General features: G+C 37.0%; 1 protein-coding gene across 1 annotated transcript in view; it reads left to right on the plus strand.

Annotated features, from left to right (window-relative positions):
* The window catches only part of LOC127868394 (uncharacterized), a 44,434-nt gene extending 24,394 nt beyond the window's left edge, over positions 1 to 20,040 (plus strand). Inside the window, exons 9-15 of the mRNA XM_052410142.1 lie at positions 4,653 to 4,762; positions 5,505 to 5,651; positions 5,899 to 6,011; positions 16,629 to 16,810; positions 17,681 to 17,758; positions 17,960 to 18,528; positions 18,908 to 20,040. Of these exons, the coding sequence (XP_052266102.1) occupies positions 4,653 to 4,762; positions 5,505 to 5,651; positions 5,899 to 6,011; positions 16,629 to 16,810; positions 17,681 to 17,758; positions 17,960 to 18,528; positions 18,908 to 19,131 (1,423 nt within the window). The 3' untranslated portion in view covers positions 19,132 to 20,040. The remainder of the gene's footprint in view (positions 1 to 4,652; positions 4,763 to 5,504; positions 5,652 to 5,898; positions 6,012 to 16,628; positions 16,811 to 17,680; positions 17,759 to 17,959; positions 18,529 to 18,907) is intronic.
* Positions 20,041 to 20,676: the final 636 nt, after the last annotated feature.

Genomic DNA, 20,676 nt, shown 5'->3' on the forward strand with positions numbered 1-20,676 from the left:
AATGACAAAAAGCTGTCACAGTCATGACAAGCTGTCACAGTAATGACAATAAGCTGTCACAGTTATTACAACAAGCTGTCACAGTTATGACAACACACTGTCACAGTTATGACAACAAGCTGTCACATACATCAAAACTGTTATTTTATCCCGAGCCAAAGGCAGAGGGATATAGTTTTGGTATTTTCCATCTCTCTGTCCATTAGTCTGTCAGTCTTTTCATCCGTTTTTCACAAACTTAATTGCTGTATCTCAGAAACAATAAAGAACATTCCAAGATGAAACTTCATGGTCGAATACATATCAATAAGGAGAAGTGCCATGCGCAAAAACCATAACCATACACTTTCTTTAATAAGAGTTATTGCCCTTAGTTGTTTCATTTTATGTAACTTTTCAGGTCTATATCTCAGATATGATACAATATTTCAATATTTAACTTCATGTGTGTATAGATATCTATGAGGAGAAGTGCAATGCAAAAGAACCATAACCCTACAGTTTCTTAAAAAAGAGTTTCTGTCCTTGTTTTTGTATGATGTAACTGTTCAGGGCTTTATCTCTGATACTATACAAGATTTGAACATGAAACTTCATGGTGTCATGATATCAATGAGAAGAAATGCCATGCAAAGGAACCATAACCCTACACTTTCTCAGAAACAATATTTAACATTTCCATGTGTAATTTTATGGGTATCAATGAGGAGAACTGCCATGCACAAGAACCATAACCCTACACTTCTGTAAATACAAATTATTGTCTTTTGTGGACTTTTGTATGACATAACTTTTCAGGGCTATATCTAAGATAATATAGAAAATTTCAACATGAAACTTCATTGGTGTATAGATAACAATTGGGAGAAGGTCCATGCACACACATAACCCCACATTGTCTTTAATTAAAGTTATTGCCCTTTGTTGTTTTTGTGTAATTTAACTTTTCAGGGCTATATCTCGGAAACTGGGATTTCAAGATTTTTAGATGAAACGTCGTGGGTGTATAGATATTAATGAGAGAAAAGCCATGCTCAAGGACTAAAACCATACAATTTCTTAAATAAGAGTTAATGCCCTGTGTTGTTTTTGTGTGTTGTTACTGTTCAGAGCTATATCTCAGATACGGTAGAAGATTTCTACATGAAACTTCCTGGGTTTACATATATCAATAAGGAGAAGGCCTAAGCACAAAAACAAGTCAAGGCATACCACTTCAAATATATTTTTCGTATAGTTTTGCATCCATTAATAAACAAAATTTATTTGTCTGGCGATATCAATTCAAGGTATTTGCTTGTTTCACAGAAAAGTGTTTTTTGGTGTAAAAATTTCAGTTCAATTCCTCATGATTGAAAGTGTGCTGGGTGCCCACTGAGTATATACTTTAGACTATGCTTGCTACTATATGAATTTCTCTGGTTGCTTGTGAATTAAAGCCAATACTCTATTTAAACAAAAAACAATGTCCTCTATTCTTTTCATCTATAATAGACACTTTTTACAAACGATTGTAACATTCATAAGAATGAGATAATACAATAATGATTGAAGCTCTTTGTGATGACTGTGACAAGTTGTTGTGAATACTGTGTCAGTTTTGTGCCATCACAAGTTCCCCACTAAAGTTATATGTTGCTGACTTGTTACAAGGTCATTCCAACTGCATAAGATCAAAGCGGTTTGAAATCAAATGCAAGCCACATTTGAAATAGAAAGTTATGACCTTCTATTTCTGATCTTCAAAGCTGATACATTCCAAATAGTGAGGCAAGTATATATTACCTACAGACTTGTTTGCAAACTCAGGATTGAGATTGCAATCAAATGTAGTCAATTAAGAATTGTTAAATTGTATAATAATAGTACAAAAACTACCAGACCAAACAACAGCTTAAGAAAGCCCATCTAAGAAGGCTGACAAAAACTTGGACTTCAATGTTTGTGATTGTGTACTTTGAATGCCTCCCAATAGGGTGGCATATAGCAGTCGATGTTTGTGATTGTGTACTTTGAATGCCTCCCAATAGGATGGCATATAGCAGTCGGACTGTCTGTCCGTCAGTCTGTCCAGCATTTTTCTGTCCCCTGTCTATACTATGGGACATACTGTTTTTGCCCTGTCTGTTGATTTGCATCAAACTTTAACATTTGCCATAACTGTATTGAAGATAGCAACTTCATATTTGGCATGTATGTGTATCTCATGGAGCTACACATTTTGAGTGGTGAAAGGTCAAGGTCATCCTTCAAGGTCAAAGGTCAAATATATAGTTTCAAAGCGGCGCAAAAGGGGACATAGTGTTTCTGACAAACACATATCTTGTTGGTATGTGAGTGTATCTACTTATAGATGAAGCGTGAGTTTTGTTCCTGTGCATTGATTTTGGGCGAAATATTGGCCTTTGACTATGTTCTCTTAAATAGCTGCTGTGCAGCTTCATAGCGCAGTTGGGGGCATTGAGTTTCACAAACATTGGTCTTGTCTTATTTTCGATTCTTATAGCATCTGAAATGAAAGGGTATTACAAGTTATAATATAATCATTATTGAATGATTTCTTAACATAAATTGGAAACATATTGTAAATATTTGAATACTCTTTTTAAAAAATAAGAGGGTATATAAGGTTTTAACCTTGGAAGTGAGCGTGAGGAGCTAATGCCAACATTGACACTACAATTGTTTACATTTTGAGCAGCTCTTAATTTTGAGCTAATTGTTCATTAGCAAAGCAACTTAGAATGTTGATTGGTTGGTTAGTTTCGCCAACATGGTAGTTTTACAACAACCTTAGAGTAATAAATAGCTGAAAAGCTTTTTAAATTGTTTTTTTAGCTCACCTGTCACATAGTGACATGGTGAGCTTATGTGACCATGTGTTGTCCGGCGTCCGTATGTGCGTGTGTGCGTGCGTGTGTCCGTCAACAATTTGTTTGTGTAGACAGTAGAGGTCACAGTTTTCATCCAATCTTTATGAAATTTGGTCAGAATGTTTATCTTGATAAAATCTGGGTTGAGATTGTATTTGGGTCATATGGGGTCAAAAACTAGGTTACTAGGTCAAAAACTAGGTCACATAATAGGTCAAATAATAGAAAAACCTTGTGTAGACAACAGAGGTCGCAGTTTTCATCCAATCTTAATGAAATTTGGTCAGAATGTTTATCTTGATGAAATCTGGGTTGGGTCATCTGGGGTCCAAAACTAGGTCACTAGGTCAAAAACTAGGTCAAATAATAGAAAAACCTTGTGTAGACAGTAGAGGTCACAGTTTTCATCCAATGTTTATGAAATTTGGTCAGAATGTTTATCTTGATGAAATCTGGGTTGGGATTGTATTTGGGTCATCTGTGGTCAAAAACTACGTCACTAGGTCAAATCGTAGAAAAACATAGTGTAGACAGTAGAGGTCACAGTTTTCATCCAATCTTTATGAAGTTTGGTCAGAATGTTTATCTTGATAAAATCTGTGTTGGGATTGTATTTGGGTCATCTGGGGGTCCAAAACTAGGTCACTAGGTCAAAAACTATGTCAAATAATAGAAAAACCTTGTGTAGACAATAGAGTTTGCAGTTTTCATCCAATCTTTATGAAGTTTGGTCAGAATGTTTATCTTGATGAAATCTGGGTTGGGATTGTATTTGGGTCATCTGAGGTCAAAAACTAGGTCACTAGGTCAAATAATAGAAAAACCGTCAACAATTTGTTTGTGTAGACAGTAGAGGTCACAGTTTTCATCCAATCTTTATGAAATTTGGTCAGAATGTTTATCTTGATGCAATCTGGGTTGGGATTGAATTTGGGTCATCTGGGGTCAAAAACTAGGTCACTAGGTCAAAAACTAGGTCACTAAGTCAAATAATAGAAAAAACCTTGTATAGACAATAGAGGTCACAGTTTTCATCCAATCTTTATGAAATTTGGTCAGAATGTTTATCTCGATGAAATCTGGGTTAGGATTGTATTTGGGTCATCTGGGGTCAAAAACTAGGTCACAAGGTCAAATAATAGAAAAACCTTGTGTAGACAATAGAGGTAACAGTTTTCATCCAATCTGTATAAAATTTGATCAGAATGTTTATCTTGATGAAATCTGGGTTGGTATTGTATTTGGGTCACATGGGGTCAAAAACTAGGTCACTAGGTCAAATAATAGAAAAACCTTGTGTAGACAATAGAGGGCACAGTTTTCATCTAATCTTTATGAAATTTGGTCAGAATGTTTATCTTGATGAAATCTGGGTTGGGATTGTTTTTGGTTAGTTAGGTGAGCAATTCAGAGCCATCATGGCCCTCTTGTTTAAATTGCTTTTGAAGCTGACTTGAAGTAATGTGTTCAACTGACTAAAATAGGGAGTGTGGAACTTTAATAATACGTCAACAATATTATTTTAGGCAGTTTTTTTTTAAAGATGTATTTTTTTAAACAATAGTTTTCATATTTGGTATTTTCCCAATCTGTGACTTAGAAACTTTAAAGACCAAATGCCAATATTTGTTAGCTTTTGATACTTTTTAACTTGATTAAATCTTCATGCTTTTATTCTTTTCTCAACTTTAATAGATTTGATTCTACGCTAATTAACAAATGGTTTCTGAAAAACACACATGTACAAAACTCTCATGTTGCTTCTATATCCCTCGACAGGGCTGTGTACTTGGAGTTTGCAACTGTAGCTGCACTGGAGAAGTTCATGAACACTGGAAGCTCCAACATCTGCCTGGACGGCCGACTGATCACCTTTACCAGGATAGCCAGTAAGCTGCAGTCTTCATCTCCTCATTGAGCACTAACTGTTCAAGGTGACCTATTGTGATCACCTTTCCTGCACCCAACATCATGCAGTGTGCATGGTCAATATCTAGCTCCTTGACACTAGAGATCACAGCTTTCATTGATGACACTTGGTCAACATGTTTGTTTAGACACTTAATAGTCCGAAATATGGGTTACAGAAACTATGTTACAAGGTCAAATATTAGAAAAAACTTTGTAACCACTCTTACAGGCCACATTTTTGACTCAATCTTAATAAAATTTGTTCAGAATATTTCTCTGGACAATATTTTAAACAAGGTTGAATCTGGGTCATGTTCGTCTAAAAACTCAGTCTTGATGAAAGTTTGAATTTTAGTCATATAATTTTAAAAATGAGGTCACTTTATTAAATCAATTAAAAAAACTTGATACCACTCTCGAGTCCACATTTACGTCTAAATTTTGATGAAATTTGATCTGGGCCTGACCTTCATCTTCAAATCTGTAAGAAAAGTCTTACCATTCTAGAGGCCACAAGTATTAGTCTTGATTTAGTTTGATCAGAATGTTTGTCTTGAGGTCATGTTTAAATCTTGATCAAGTGGGGTCAAAAACTTGATAGCCAGGTAAAGTCTTTAACAATTTGTGCCGTTGAACTTTGGTGAGCGAGGGCCAGCATAGCGCTTTTGTTTTCTGTTGGACCGACACAGCTGCTATTTGTTGATTGTTTTCCTACCACAGAGGGTGGTGTGAAGCCGAACCGAGTGCCAAGCCAAGTTGGGAACACAACTCCAAGAAGGAAGAACTTCCCAGCCTCGGGACAGTTTGGGGCCTCTGCATTTGGAACAAGGCGGCAGAGGGGCCGAGGTCAGGGCTTAAGAGGCAGAGGTATGTCTGGGAAAACAGAACATATGGTTTTTGTTTCCTTTAACTGCTAAAAAAAAACAAATAAGCAACTAAACAAGTTCTGAAATGACAAAAATATGAGCTGAATAATAACTAGTACAGTTATGGGTTGAATATTATCCATTTATTTCCTTCTGTATGCTTATAGATGGTACTGTTGCATTCTGCTGTGATACTACTGTATGAAAATGTATACAGATCAGTTATGTTGTGATGTGTGATGTTACAGGTGGCCGTGATTTGAGGGGCAGGGCAGGGTCTATAGGCGGTGTCAGGGGCAGGGCTGGAGGGATTGCCATCTCACCCAGGTCCACCCTTCACAGGGCACACTACTCACCAGGGGTAGGTAGCCATTATCAGTATGTAGGCACACTATTCACATGGAGTAAGTAGCCATTATCAGTATGTAGTGGTCAATGAATCATCTTAACATGCAACGCACTGCATTCTTTATTGACAACTTGTTTTTAGCTCATCTATTTTTTGAAAAAAAAAAGAGCTATTGTCACCACCTTGACGTCGGCGTCCGGTAAAGTTTTGTGTTTAGGTCCACTTTTCTCATAAAGTATCAAAGCTATTGCATTCAAAATTGGTACACTTACTTACTATCATGAGGGGACTAGGCAGGCAAAGTTAGAAAACTCTGGCGTGCATTTTGACAGAATTATGTGCCCTTTTTATACTTAGAGAATTTGGTTAAGTTTTGTGTTTAGGTCCACTTTATTCCTAAAGTATCAAAGCTATTGCTTTCATATGTGCAACACTTACAAAGATGTCTTACCGAGAGGCCGTAATCAACGGGGCTACAAAAACAACACTGATGAAGGAACACGAAACATCACTTATTCACACAATGGAAATTTTAATAAAAACAGTGAAAGACCTGATTGTCAAATCAAACCAAAAACAAGACGTTTTGCAAAATTTAAAAACAGAAGGGAGTACAAGAAATTTCAGAAAAGAAAGAAACACATTCAGCAGGGTAAGGAAACAGTTTTAAATTTATCAGACCGTATATTATCAGACACTGAATACATTCTTTTGGGAAAAGGTTTAGGCTTTTGCCCTCGTATAAAATCTCATGATAAAGTTAAATTAGCGGAAGAAGTTTTTCTTTTTACCAGAAGATTACGTTTAAAAGAATATTGTGCCGACCTTAATAAAACAGATATACACAATACTACTGAAAATGATGAATATATACACCTGCCGTTTTTTAACAAGATACCATCTACATTTACACCTCCTAGTGGAAGAGACATATATCTTGATTTTTACATAGAAGCCATTACAAATGAAATTCTACATAATGATAAGAAGAAACGGTTCCGACCAAATATCTCCAAAGACCAACTACAAGCCTTGAAAAATTTAGCACATGATCCTAATATTGTTATTAAAAAAGCCGACAAGTCAAATACTATTGTAGTAATGAATAAAAATAAATATATTGAAGAAGTTACTCGTCAATTAAACGATGAGCATTTCTACAAAAAAGTGAACAACAACCAACACCAGTCAGCGAATGAAAATATCCAAAAATGTTTTGAAGAATTAGAGAACAACAACCCCGGTATAAGTAAGCAGTTTGATTTATTTCCAACTAATATCCGTAATCCCCAGTTCTACATTCTGCCAAAGACACACAAGCCATTTGATGCCAGTCTTCCACTTGGATATCCTGGTCGGCCCATCGTGTCTGCATGCAGTTCCAACACGGAAAATATTTCTAAATACTTGGACTATGTTTTAAATCCAGCTATGCAGCATTTACCATCGTATGTTAAAGATACAACAGACTTTATTAACAAGATAAAAAATATTAAATTGAAAAAAGATTGCTACTTTGTAACCTTAGATGTATCTTCTTTATACACTAACATTCCCCATAGTGAAGGAATAGATGCTTGTAAATATTTTTTAAGAAAAGGAACTATAAATAACCATGTAAATGTTGATGATGTTGGCAAACTTTTGCAGGTTGTTCTTGAAAATAACTGTTTTGATTTCAATAATGATACTTATTTACAAACTATGGGTACTGCTATGGGAAGTCCTATGGCACCGTCTTATGCTTCCCTTTTTATGGGTAAATTTGAGGAAGATTTTCTTAACAATACCTCTATTAAACCATATATTTGGCTTAGATTTTTGGATGACATTTTTATGATATGGAATGGCTCTTTAGAAGATTTAAACACTTTTATTAATAATTTAAATAACTTCCATTCAACCATAAAATTTACCTCTCATATATCTCAACAGTGTGTATCTTTCCTTGATGTTTCTATATCAAAAAGTGAATTAGACACTGTGGTTACAAATATTTTTTGTAAACCCACTAATATGCATTTATACTTAGATTTTACGTCATCTCACCCCATGTCCTGTAAGCGGAGTATTCCATACAGTCAGTCAAAGCGCTACAGACGTATTATTTCTGATGATGATGTATTCAACCAGTCCTTATCTAGTTTATTTAAGTATTTTAAAAGTAGAAATTATCCAACAAATGTTATTGAAAATGGATTTTCTCAAGTGAAAAATATGACACAGGAAAGTGCATTAAGTGTTACTCAGAGAAATATTGATTCAATAATACCATTTACTGTATGTTTTAACACATCACTTCCTAATATTGCTAAAATTTTACACAAATACTGGGATTTGTTCAGATTATCAAACAAGGAAAGTGTTAAGTCTTTACATTCATTTAAACCTATTTTGGCCTATAAAAGACCTAAGAATATACGTAACAGCCTTGTAAGATGTTCAGTGTCTTATAACAGTACTGATATTCATTTATCGGGTCAATGTAACCGACCAAGATGTACACATTGCAATAATATAAACATATGTTCAAGTTTCAATAGTAGTGTTACTGGTTTATCGTATGATTTACGCTATGATGTTGATTGTACTTCGCGCAATGTTATATATCTTATTACATGTAAAAATTGTAATAAACAATACGTTGGTCAAACTAATCAGAATGTTTCCCGCAGAATGAATAGCCATAGATTTGATATCAGAAATTGTTCAATAAATCCTATTTCACATGTTGCTACACATTTTGGATCTACTGACAATGATTGCACTTTATCAGATTTCTCCTTTGTACCAATTGATGTTGTTCAAAACAATCTAGACCGTTTATGTAAAGAAACATATTGGATACACAAATTAAAAACTATGATTCCTAACGGTCTAAATAATAAACTGCTGTATGACATATAGAACATAAACATAATTTACATATACATTTGATGTTTGTCTATTACTATGTTTTTTATAAATTATATTATTACTAATAGACTGTTGTATCAGCAATGATCCATCTCTGTATTATGTATTATGTAATATTATGTACTATATATTTTTCCGCCAAACGACGTTACGTTATTGTATGACGTTGACGTCACTTCCTTTGTATTTGTTTATATTAATGTACTACTGATGAAGGCTACGGCCGAAACATGTTTAGTACCAGAAACATTTAAATAAACAGTGACGTGTTTGTACGATTTATTTAATTTTATCAACACTTACTATTATAAGGGGACTGTGCAGGCAAAGTTATGTAACTTTGACTGTCATTTTGACAGAATTATGGCCCCTTTATACTTAGAAAATTGAAAATTTCGTTAAGTTTTGTGTTTTGGTCCACTTTACTCCTAAAGTATCATAGCTATTGCTTTCAGACTTGGAACACTCCCAAACTATCATAAGGAATCTGTACAGGACAAATTGCATAACACTGGTTGTCATTTTGATGGAATTATGGCCCTGTGGGGGACATATTGTTTTTGCCCTGTCTGTTGGTTGGTCTGTCTGTCTGTCTGTTTGCGCCAACTTTAACATTTTGCAATAACTTTTGCTATATTGAAGATAGCAACTTCATATATGGCATGCATGTGTATCTCATGAAGCTGCACATTTTGAGTGGTGAAAGGTCAAGGTCAAGGTCATCCTTCAAGGTCAGAGGTCAAATATATGTGGCCAAAATCGCTCATTTTATGAATACTTTTGCAATATTGAAGATAGCAACTTGATATTTGGCATGCATGTGTATCTCATGGAGCTGCACATTTTGAGTGGTGAAAGGTCAAGGTCATCCTTCAAGGTCAGAGGTCAAGGTCATCCTTCAAGGTCAGAGGTCAAATATATGTGGCCCAAATCGCTTATTTTATGAATACTTTTGCGATAATGAAGATAGCAACTTGATATTTGGCATGCATGTGTATCTCATGGAGCTGCACATTTTGAGTGGTGAAAGGTCAAGGTCATTCTTCAAGGTCAGAGGTCAAATATATGTGGCCCAAATCGCTTATTTTATGAATACTTTTGCGATATTGAAGATAGCAACTTGATATTTGGCATGCATATGTATCTCATGGAGCTGCACATTTTGAGTAGTGAAAGGTCAAGGTCAAGGTCATCCTTCAAGGTCAAATATATGGGTCAAAATTGCGCATGTAATGTCACTTCTGCAATATTGAAGCTAGCAATTTTATATTTGATATGCGTGTGTATCTCAAGGAGCTGCACATTTCCAGTGGTGAAGGGTCAAGGTCATCCTACAAGGTCAAACATCATATAGGGGGACATTGTGTTTCACAAACACATCTTGTTGACTTAGTAACTTTGAATATATGGTTAAATTTTGTGTTTACATCCACTTTACTTCTAAAGTATCAAGGCCATTGCTTTCAAACTTCAAATACTTTTCATACTATCATGAGGGTACTGTACCTGGCAAGTTTAATTTTACCTGGACCTTTGAATGACTTTGACTCTCAAGGTCAAATAATTAAATTTTGCAAAAATTGCCATGACTTCGTTATTATGCCCCCTTCGAAGAAGAGGGGGTATATTGTTTTTGCACATGTCGGTCCGTCTGTATGTCCGTCCGTCCTTCCACAAGATGGTTTCCGGATGATAACTCGAGAACGCTTAGGCCTAGGATCATGAGACTAAATAGGTAAATTGATCATGACTCGCAGATGACCCCTATTGATTTTTAGGTCAAAGGTCAAGGTCACGGTGACCCGAAATAGTAAAATGGTTTCCGGATGATAACTCAAGAACGTTTATGCCTAGGATCATGAAACCTCAGAGGTACATTGATCATGACTCACAGATGACCCCTATTGATATTGAGGTCACTAGGTCAAAGGTCAAGGTCACGGTGACCCGAAATAGTAAAATGGTTTCTGGATGATAACTCAAGAACGCTTATGCCTAGGATCATGAAACTTCATAGGTACATTGATCATGACTCGCAGATGACCCCTATTGATTTTCAGGTCACTAGATCAAAGGTCAAGGTCACGGTGACTCAACTTAGAAAAATGGTTTCCGGATGATAACTCAAGAACGCTTACGCCTAGGATCATGAAGCTTCATTGGTACATTGATCATGACTCGCAGATGACCCCTATTGACTTTCAGGTCACTAGGTCAAAGGTCAAGGTCATGGTGACTTGACACAGTAAATTGGTTTCCAGATGATAACTCAAGAGAGCTTACGCCTAGGATCATGAAACTTCATAGGTACATTGATCATGACTCGCAGATGACCCCTATTGATTTTCAGGTCACTAGGTCAAAAATGAAGGTCACAGTGCCAAAAAACGTATTCACACAATGGCTGCAACTACAATTGACAGCCCATATGGGGGCATGCATGTTTTACAAACAGCCCTTGTTTATGATCAGATTCGTTTGATACTTTGACAAAACATCTCTTACCTGACATACTACAATAGACTCCACCCAAACCATCCCCCATGCCCCCCCCCAGAATCCCCCACCCAAAAAAGTAATTTTTAGCTCCACTGGCCAGAGGCCAGCGGGGCTTATGTCATGGTCCTGTGTCAGTCGTGCGTGCGTGCGTTAACTTTTCCTTAAAACATCTTCTCCTAAACTACTGGTCCAATTCTGATGAAATTTCACAGGAATGTTCCTGGGGTGAACCTCTTTCAAATTTGTTCAAATTATACCCCTGGGGGTCACAAAAATGAAAATTTGCTAAAATAAGGCCTATTTTGTGAAAACTTTCAAAATCTTCTCGTCCATAATCATTGGGCCTAGGGCTATCAAATTTGGTATGTAAAGACATCTAATAGTCCTCTACCAAATTTCTTCAAATTATGCCCCTGGGGTCAAATTTGACCCTGCCCCGGGGTCACAAAATTGAACTTATGCTTATATAAGGCCTATTTTGTGAAAACTTTCAAAATCTCCTCATCCATAACCATTGGGCCTAGGGCTATCAAATTTGGTATGTAGAGACATCTAATAGTCCTCTACCAAATTTGTTCAAATTATGCCCCTGGGGTCAAATTTGACCCTGCCCCGGGGGTCACAAAATTTACCATATGCTTATATAAGGCCTATTTTGTGAAAACTTTCAAAACCTTCTCGTCCATAACCATTGGGCCTAGGGCTATCAAATTTGGTATGTAGAGACATCTGAAATTCCTCTACCAAATTTATTCAAATTATGCCCCTGGGGTCAAATTTGACCCTGCCCTGGGGGTCACAAAATTGAACATAAGCTTATATAAGGCCTATTTTGTGAAAACTTTCAAAATCTGCTCGTCTATAACCATTGGGCCTAGGTCTATCAAATTTGGTATGTAGAGACATCTAATAGTCCTCTACCAAATTTCTTCAAATTATGCCCCTGGGGTCAAATTTGACCCCGCCCTGGGGGTCACAAATTTGAACATATGCTTATATAAGGCCTATTTTGTGAAAACTTTCAAAAACCTCTCGTCCATAACCATTGGGCCTAGGGCTATCAAATTTGGTATGTAGAGACATCTTATAGTCCTCTACCAAATTTCTTCAAATTATGCCCCTGGGGTCAAATTTGACCCTGCCCCGGGGGTCACAAAATTGAACATATGCTAATATAAGGCCTATTTTGTGAAAACTTTTAAAATATTCTTGTCCATAACTGTATGGCTACCAAATTTGGTATGTAGTGACATGTAATAGTTCTCTTCTTAGTTTGTTCAAATAATGCCCCTGGGGTCAAATTTGACCCTGCCCCGGGGTCACAAAACTGATCTTATGCTTATATAGGGTCTATTTTGTGAAAACTTTTCAAATCTTTCTGTCCATAACCATTAACCATTGGGCCTAGGGCTACCAAATTTGGTATGTAGTGACATCTTATAGTCCTCTACCAAGTTTGTTCAAATTATGCCCCTGGGGTCAAGTTTGACCCTGCCCTGAGGGTCACAAAATTGAACATATGCTAATATTAGGCCTATTTTTTGAAAACTTTTAAAATATTCTTGTCCATAACTGTATGGCATAGGGCTACCAAATTTGGTATGTAGTGACATGTTATAGTTCTCTTCTTAGTTTGTTCAAATTATGCCCCTGGGGTCAAATTTGAAACTGCCCCGGGGGTCACAAAATTGAATATATGCTTTATATAAAGGTCTTATTTTTTAAAAACTTTCAAAATCTTCTTGTCCATAAACATTGGAGGTAGGGCTACCAAATTTGGTATGTAGTGACATGTAATAGTTCTCTTCTTAGTTTGTTCAAATGATGCCCCTGGGGTCAAATTTGAAACTGCCCCGGGGGTCACAAAATTGAATATATGCATATATAAGGCCTATTGTGGGAAAACTTTCAAAAAACTTCTTTTCCATAACCATTGGGTGTAGGGCTACCAAATTTGGTATGTAGTGACATCTTATAGTTCTCTACCAAGTTTGTTCAAATTATGCCCCTGGGGTCAAATTTGACCCTGCCCAGAGAGTCACAAAATTGAACATACGCTTATATAAGGCCTATTTTGTGAAAACTTTTAAAATCTTCTTGTCCATAAACATTGGGCCTAGGGCTACCAAATTTGGTATGTCGTGAAATCTTATAGTTCTCTACCAAGTTTGTTCAAATTATGCCCCTGGGGTCAAATTTGACCCTGCCCCAGGGGATCAAAAAATGGAACATATGCTTATATAAGGCCTATTTTGTGAAAACTTCAAATATCTTTCTGTCCATAACCATCCAGCCTAGGGCTATCAAATTTGGTATGAAGAGACATCTGATAGTCCTCTACCAAATTTGTTCAAATTTTATCCCTGGGGTCAAATTTGAACCTGCCCCAGGGGTCACAAAATTGAACATATGCTTATATATTGCCTATTTTGTGAAAACTTTAAAAATTCTCTTGTCCTTAACCATAAGGCATAGGGCTACCAAATTTGGCATGTAGTGACATCTAACAGTTCTCTACCAAGTTTGTTCAAACTATGCCCCTGGGGTCAAATTTGACCCTGCCCAGGAGGTCATAAAACTGAACATACGCTTATATGGGGCCTATTTTGTGAAAACTTTAAAAATCTTCTTGTCCATAGCCATTGGGCCTAGGGCTACCAAATTTGGTATGTAGTGACATCTAATAAATCTCTCCCCCAAAAACTTGGGGGGAGCATATAGTCGCCGCTTTGTCTGTCCGTCCGTCCGCTGTCCATGCACAATTTTTTTCCGGGCTATTTCTCAGCAACTAATGACCGGATTTCAATGAAACTTTATGGGAAGCTTCACTACCAAATGGAGATGTGCATATTATCAGCAGGTTCTGGTCGGATGATTTTTCACAGAGTTATGGCCCTTTGAAATTTTCCATTAACTGTACATATAGTGCAATTCTTGTCCGGGCTATTTCTCAGCAATTAATGACCGAAATTCAATTAAACTTTATTGGAAGTTTCACTACCAAGAGGAGATGTGCATATTATCAGCCGGTTCTGGTTGGATGATTTTTAGCTCCACTGGCCAGAGGCCAGCAGGGCTTATGTCATGGTCCTGTGTCCGTCGTGCGTGCGTCCGTGCGTGCGTGCGTTAACTTTTCCTTAAAACATCTTCTACTCCTAAACTACTGGTCCAATTCTGATGAAATTTCACAGGAATGTTCCTGGGGTGAACCTCTTTCGAATTTGTTCAAATTATGCCCCTGGGGTCAAATTTGACCCTGCCCCGGGGGTCACAAAAATGAAAATTTGCTTATATAAGGCCTATTTTGTGAAAACTTTCAAAATCTTCTCGTCCATAACCATTGGGCCTAGGGCTATCAAATTTGGTATGTAGAGACATCTAATAGTCCTCTACCAAATTTCTTCAAATTATGCTCCTGGGGTCAAATTTGACCCTGCCCCGTGGGTTACAAAATTGAACATACATGTATGCTTATATAAGGCCTATTTTGTGAAAACTTTCAAAATCTTCTCGTCCATAACCATTGGGCCTAGGGCTATCAAATTTGGTATGTAGAGACATCTAATAGTCCTCTACCAAATTTCTTCAAATTATGCCCCCTGGGTAAAATTTGACCCTGCCCCGGGGGTCACAAAATTGAAAATATGGTTGGGGGGTCACAAAATTGAATAAACACTTATAAAGCGCCTATTTTGTGAAATCTTTAAAAATCTTCTTGTTGAAAACCATTCAGACTATGGCTACCAAATTTGGTATGCAGTAACATCTTATAGTCCTCTGCCAAGTTTGTTCAATATGCCCTTTGGGTCAAATTTAGCCCTGACCCGCGGGTCACAAAATTGAACATTATATACGCTTATATCTTGCTTATTTTGTGAAAACTTTTAAAATATTCTTGTCCTTAACTCTAGGACCTAGGGCTACCATATTTTGTATGTACATGTAGTGAGATATAGTAGTCCTCTACAAAGTTTGCTCAAATTATGCCCCTGGGGTTAAATTTGACCAAGTCCAGGGGGTCACAAAAGTGTACATGTGCTTAAATAGGGCCTATATTTAAGTATTTGCACATGCAGAGAATATTTGTATCAGCCTTTTTTCACCAGTGGAGCGATACAGGGCCATCAATAAATATAGTAAATATAGTGCAATTCTGGTCCGGGCTCAGCAACTAATGACCGGAATTCAATGAAACTTTTGTGGAAGCTTCACTACCAAGAGGACATGTGCATATTATCAGCCGATTCTCGTAGGATGATTTTTCACAGACTTATGGCCCTTTGAAATTTTCCATTAACTGTACATCATGTGCAATTCTTGTGCGGGCGATTTCTCGGCAACTAATGACTGGAATTCAATGAAACTTTATGGGAAGCTTCACTACCAAGAGGAGATGTGCATATTATCAGCCGGTTCTCGTTGGATGATTTTTCACAGAGTTATGGCCCTTTGAAATTTTCCATTGTACATATAATGCAATTCTTGTCCGAGCTATTTCTCAACAACTTATTATGGGAACTCAATGAAACTTTATGGGAAGCTTCACTACCAACAGGAGATGTGTATATTATCAGCCGGTTATAGTCGGATGATTTTTCACAGAGTTATGGCCCTTTGAAATTTTTTATAAACTGTACATATAGTGCAATTCTTGTCCAGGCTATTTCTCCCAAACTACTAACTGGAATTCAATTAAGCTTTATGGGAAGCTTAACTACCTTGAGGAGATGCGCATGTTATTTGTAGGTTCTGGTTAGATGATTTAATTAGATAGTTATGGCCCTTCGAAATTTTTAAGTTGCTAAACCATCCATGGTATTATTTTGTACAAAGTTATGCCCCTCAAGATGTTTTCTTTTATCTGAATATGTAGTGCAATATTGTGACAAAAAAAATTTGGGGAGCATCACCCGTCTCCGACGGTTTCTTGTTCATATAGTATTTGTATATATATCTTAAATATAAATTTTGGACAAAATCTATGCAATGGAAAAAAATCAGCAAAACTGCAGCAACACCCCTTAATATGCATAATATCTCTCCCAAATTAGATAACCAGTTGTTTTGCATTAAGCAATTTCTAAATAATTGTCTAATCAATGATAAAAAATGGATGAAATAACTCTGACAGCTCATTATTTCAAGATCAATTTAGCCCACACCTTTAAATGGGGCTTCTTTTGTGAAAAGTTTGAACTCTAATATGATTATCAGGGAGGTCAGTTCAAGGACCCATTCTCCCCACACAATCAATTTGGTGTGGACTTAGGGACCAGAATGCGTGACAAGTTTGAACCCCAGAGAGAAATTTGGCCTCATGAACCCCATGATGACAGGCGACACCAGGGAGACAGGTGGCGAAGTCCCTCGCGCTTTGAACACAACAAACAGAGACAGTAGGACACCATGTTTTTAGTTGTTTACTGTGAAGTATATAGAGAATACTTGGTAAGCGTGAATTGATTGTGTTCATAAATTTATCCCATGAGTGAAGAAAGGTTTACATGGCGAGGCTTGCCGAGCCTTGTAAGCCTTGCTGAGACGAGTGGGATAAATTTAAGTACACAATCACACATAGTATTCAATTTATCCTACAAAAAAAAACATGTAACCTGTTTTTTCTGTTCATCATACCTCTGTGTCCCCGATTTTAAAGAAATAATGAAAGAAAATCGCTAAAAAGCTGCAGCAGTTTTACCGGGAAAGAATACGACTTTTGTCGTTTGAGTCGTGTTAATAATGACGTCATGAGCATGCGTGCTTAATATTTGTAAAAAAATATATTTGCTGTTTGTGTTGCATTTTGTGTTTAAAATATATTACATCATGGTATCAAATTGTTTGTTTTGTTGAATCTGATTCGATTTAACTAAAAATGAATATTTACTTTATAGTTGATTCCGAGTAGTATGACCTTCCTCCATACATGACTAGGTTTGGGAAAAAATAGGTGTGGGATAAAACCTAATCTTTTCTGTATGGGTCCTATTATGTTTTATAAAATCATTTAGCTGTAGGATAAAAAAGCACTTTGAAATATGGCTGGAGTTATTTGTCGTTTAAGTTTTCTGTGCATTTACACAGTATTTTCTAATACATTTTTATCTTTTTAATTGTTTGAATCAAAGTGCTTTTTTAACTTCAGTGTACATTTTGTTAAATAGGCAGGTGCTCCTGATAATAAATAAAGTTCTGTTTAGAACTTGACAATGAATTTGTTGTTGTGAGCCTGCAGGTAGTGTGGGATGCCTGTGTGCTCCTTTCAGGTCAGCCAGCGAGTCAGATGAGACAAGGGCCATGCTGGAGTCGATGAAATCCAAACTGGAGAACATGGAACGCAAACTGTGAGTGGCCATCATTGTCTTGAAACCTCTGTTTTCATCACATTAACATTTCCTTTTCTGTTGTTCATTTTTGTTTAGGTCCCAAATACAATCTCTTGTCTGTTTCCGTTTAAATGTTCCTACACACTGACACTCCTTTCATTTTCTCTATTATATATGGATGTTTCATATGGTGTTAGAAAGTACACTTGTTTACTGCAGTGCTGAACAGGGTGGCTCGATGCTTTCACCTGTTGATGTCAAGAAGAAAAGAGGTCAGAGTGCAAGAGCTCAGGTTTCAAGCGGTCAGCCTGCAGGCAAGAAATGGGGGCGTGGTCGGGGAGCAGGTCAGCCCGGCCAGAACTACAAACAACAAGGGTACCAACCCAAACAGCAGGGGTACAAGTCTCCCAGGCAACAAAGTCCAGGACAAGGTTTCAAACAGGAGCAGCTTCAAGTGTCCACCGAACCTTCAAAGCAGACTGTACAGTGGTCTGGCTCAAATGACCAGAAACCATTGCCTGACAGAAAGTGGGGTCAGCCAGCCTTTGGGAAATTTGAAACGTCCTGGTCCTATGACCGTGGCCAGTTTGCAGATGAACCCAGGCCAGATTTGAGTCAGGGTCAGCGAGGAAGAGGCTCAAGTGGTGCTGGGGGTGCTGGGAGAGATGGGGGTTATCGTGGACGTGGAAAATCACGCAACAAGTCAGGTGGAAAGAGAAAAGCTGATAATTTTTCTCCGGACTACCAGATGTCACCAAAGCGTCAGTATTTTGAGGATAATTTCAAAGGTAATTATATTGGTTTAAGTCCTGAAATATAATATGAGCTTCTCATAATGAAGTGAACAAACTATTATATTACCATGTACTGCCGTTTTTGTCAAAATATCAATTACACTCACTCATTGTTTTAGGAGTGAAAAAACTTTTAATAATAATATTCGGAGCGTTTGCAACAATTTTCATATTGATCATTGTTACGATAGTTTCTTTCATATATATTTTCAAATATTTTGGTGTGAAATTTTTTAAAACTTAAGTATCTTAGTTAGCTTTCCAAGTATGCATTTATTCTCAAGGGGACTATCATGACCACAAATTCTTGATTGTTACTTTGTATTGCTCAAGAATGTTGTTTCCATGCCTCACACATACATGTATTTTCCAGACGCCAGTTTCCAATATGGTGCTGTTGACCTGTGGCAGCAGGAACGTTACCCCAACATGCAGTACGACCAGACACGGAACAGGGAAACCAATGGAGACAGGAGTCAGGGAGACAGGGGCCAGGGCAGGGAGCACACCTTCACGAGGAGGGAGCACACATTCCCCTCACCTTACCAGGAGCAGGGGTTTGCAGCCCCAAACACCAGCTACTATCAACAGTACTGAGACCAGGGTCCGTGATCATATTCACATAATAACTGGGAAAGCAATATTATACGTTGAACAATAATATTTGTGAATTTTCATGTAGTCCTTTCCATTATGAAATCAAATGTCCAACAAAAGTTCACATCTAAAGTCTTATATCAGACTTGTATACAAAAATCAACAAATTCAACATCAAATTAAATGACATATTTTTTGTTGCCATGCAATTTTATGTCAACTAAAATATATGCCTTGTGGTAGCAAAAAATCAGAAAAGGTGTAAAGTGTTGTCCCTAATTAGTCTGTGAATCATAATCTAGGATGACATTATGCAAACGAGATTTGTCTATGAATCTGCGTACCGGTATATGTAGCGTAGCATGAAGAATATTTCTTCAACTGTTTTGTTTCAAACATGCTGATTTATTTCTTCCTTTCTATTTACAATGTCCATTAAAATATGTTGTTATTGGGAATGAAAGCATTAGTAAAATTTGTAGCCAGAAAATTTGAAAAAACTATATACTTCATTTAGCCTTAATTACTCCCAAGTCATAGAACATTGTTGGTGAATATGTGCCCAATTCTAGCAGACAACTGTGGGTACCTTGGAAAAGGAAAGGGATAAGTGCTGGACTAAAACTGTTGAATTACAATTAAAGAACAAACATTTTAATTACATGTTATTTAGTAAATGCTGGTGGTTATGGATGTTGTACACTATCGTCTATGTCTCATTAAAAAATGCACAAAGGGACATTTGTAAGTTTTACATAGTTGCAATCTCATTGTTTCTACCTGCATATTGATTTTCACAATCATTTCGCGAAGGCATCGACTTTGTACGACAATGATTGTATGCTGCCATTTTGCTTTATTTGTGTTTTTGATCCATTTTGAATTATGTTAATAAAACAGAGAGCCTGTTGGAAAGTGTTCTTGACTAACTGCACTGGGCAACTATTTGGTCCATTTAGACGTCCGATTTCTTATCCATGTTAAGATGTCTTGGCAACCACGGACAGACGTTATTTCACGTGAAGCCTCGGTCCATGTAGCAGGCATGCATTTTCTTTAGAAGTTGTGCTTCACGGATTGCTTGGAGTTATGGGCCTTTGATAATTTACCTTGCATGATATTTAGTATACCCTGTCTTCCAGGATGTTCTGCTTTTAAAACGAACGTAATGTTCTTAGGTTATACTTTATATTTCTGTAGTATTTGATGACTGTATATCCCCTTTTCTAGAACCGTGTTGTGATATTTATGCCCCCCTTCGAAGAAGAGGGGGTATATTGTTTTGCTCATGTCGGTCCGTCCGTATGTCCATACGTCCACCAGATGGTTTCTGGATGATAACTCAAGAACGCTTAGGCCTAGGATCATGAAACTTCATAGGTACATTGATCATGACTCACAGATAACTCTATTGATTTTGAGGTCACTAGGTCAAAGGTCAAGGTCACGGTGACCCGAAATAGTGAAATGGTTTTCGGATGATAACTCAAGAACGCTTATGCCTAGGATCATGAAACGTCATAGGTACATTGATCACGACTCGCA

Source organism: Dreissena polymorpha, chromosome 2 (genome assembly GCF_020536995.1).
Source record: "Dreissena polymorpha isolate Duluth1 chromosome 2, UMN_Dpol_1.0, whole genome shotgun sequence".
Taxonomy (NCBI): Eukaryota; Metazoa; Mollusca; class Bivalvia; order Myida; family Dreissenidae; genus Dreissena; species Dreissena polymorpha.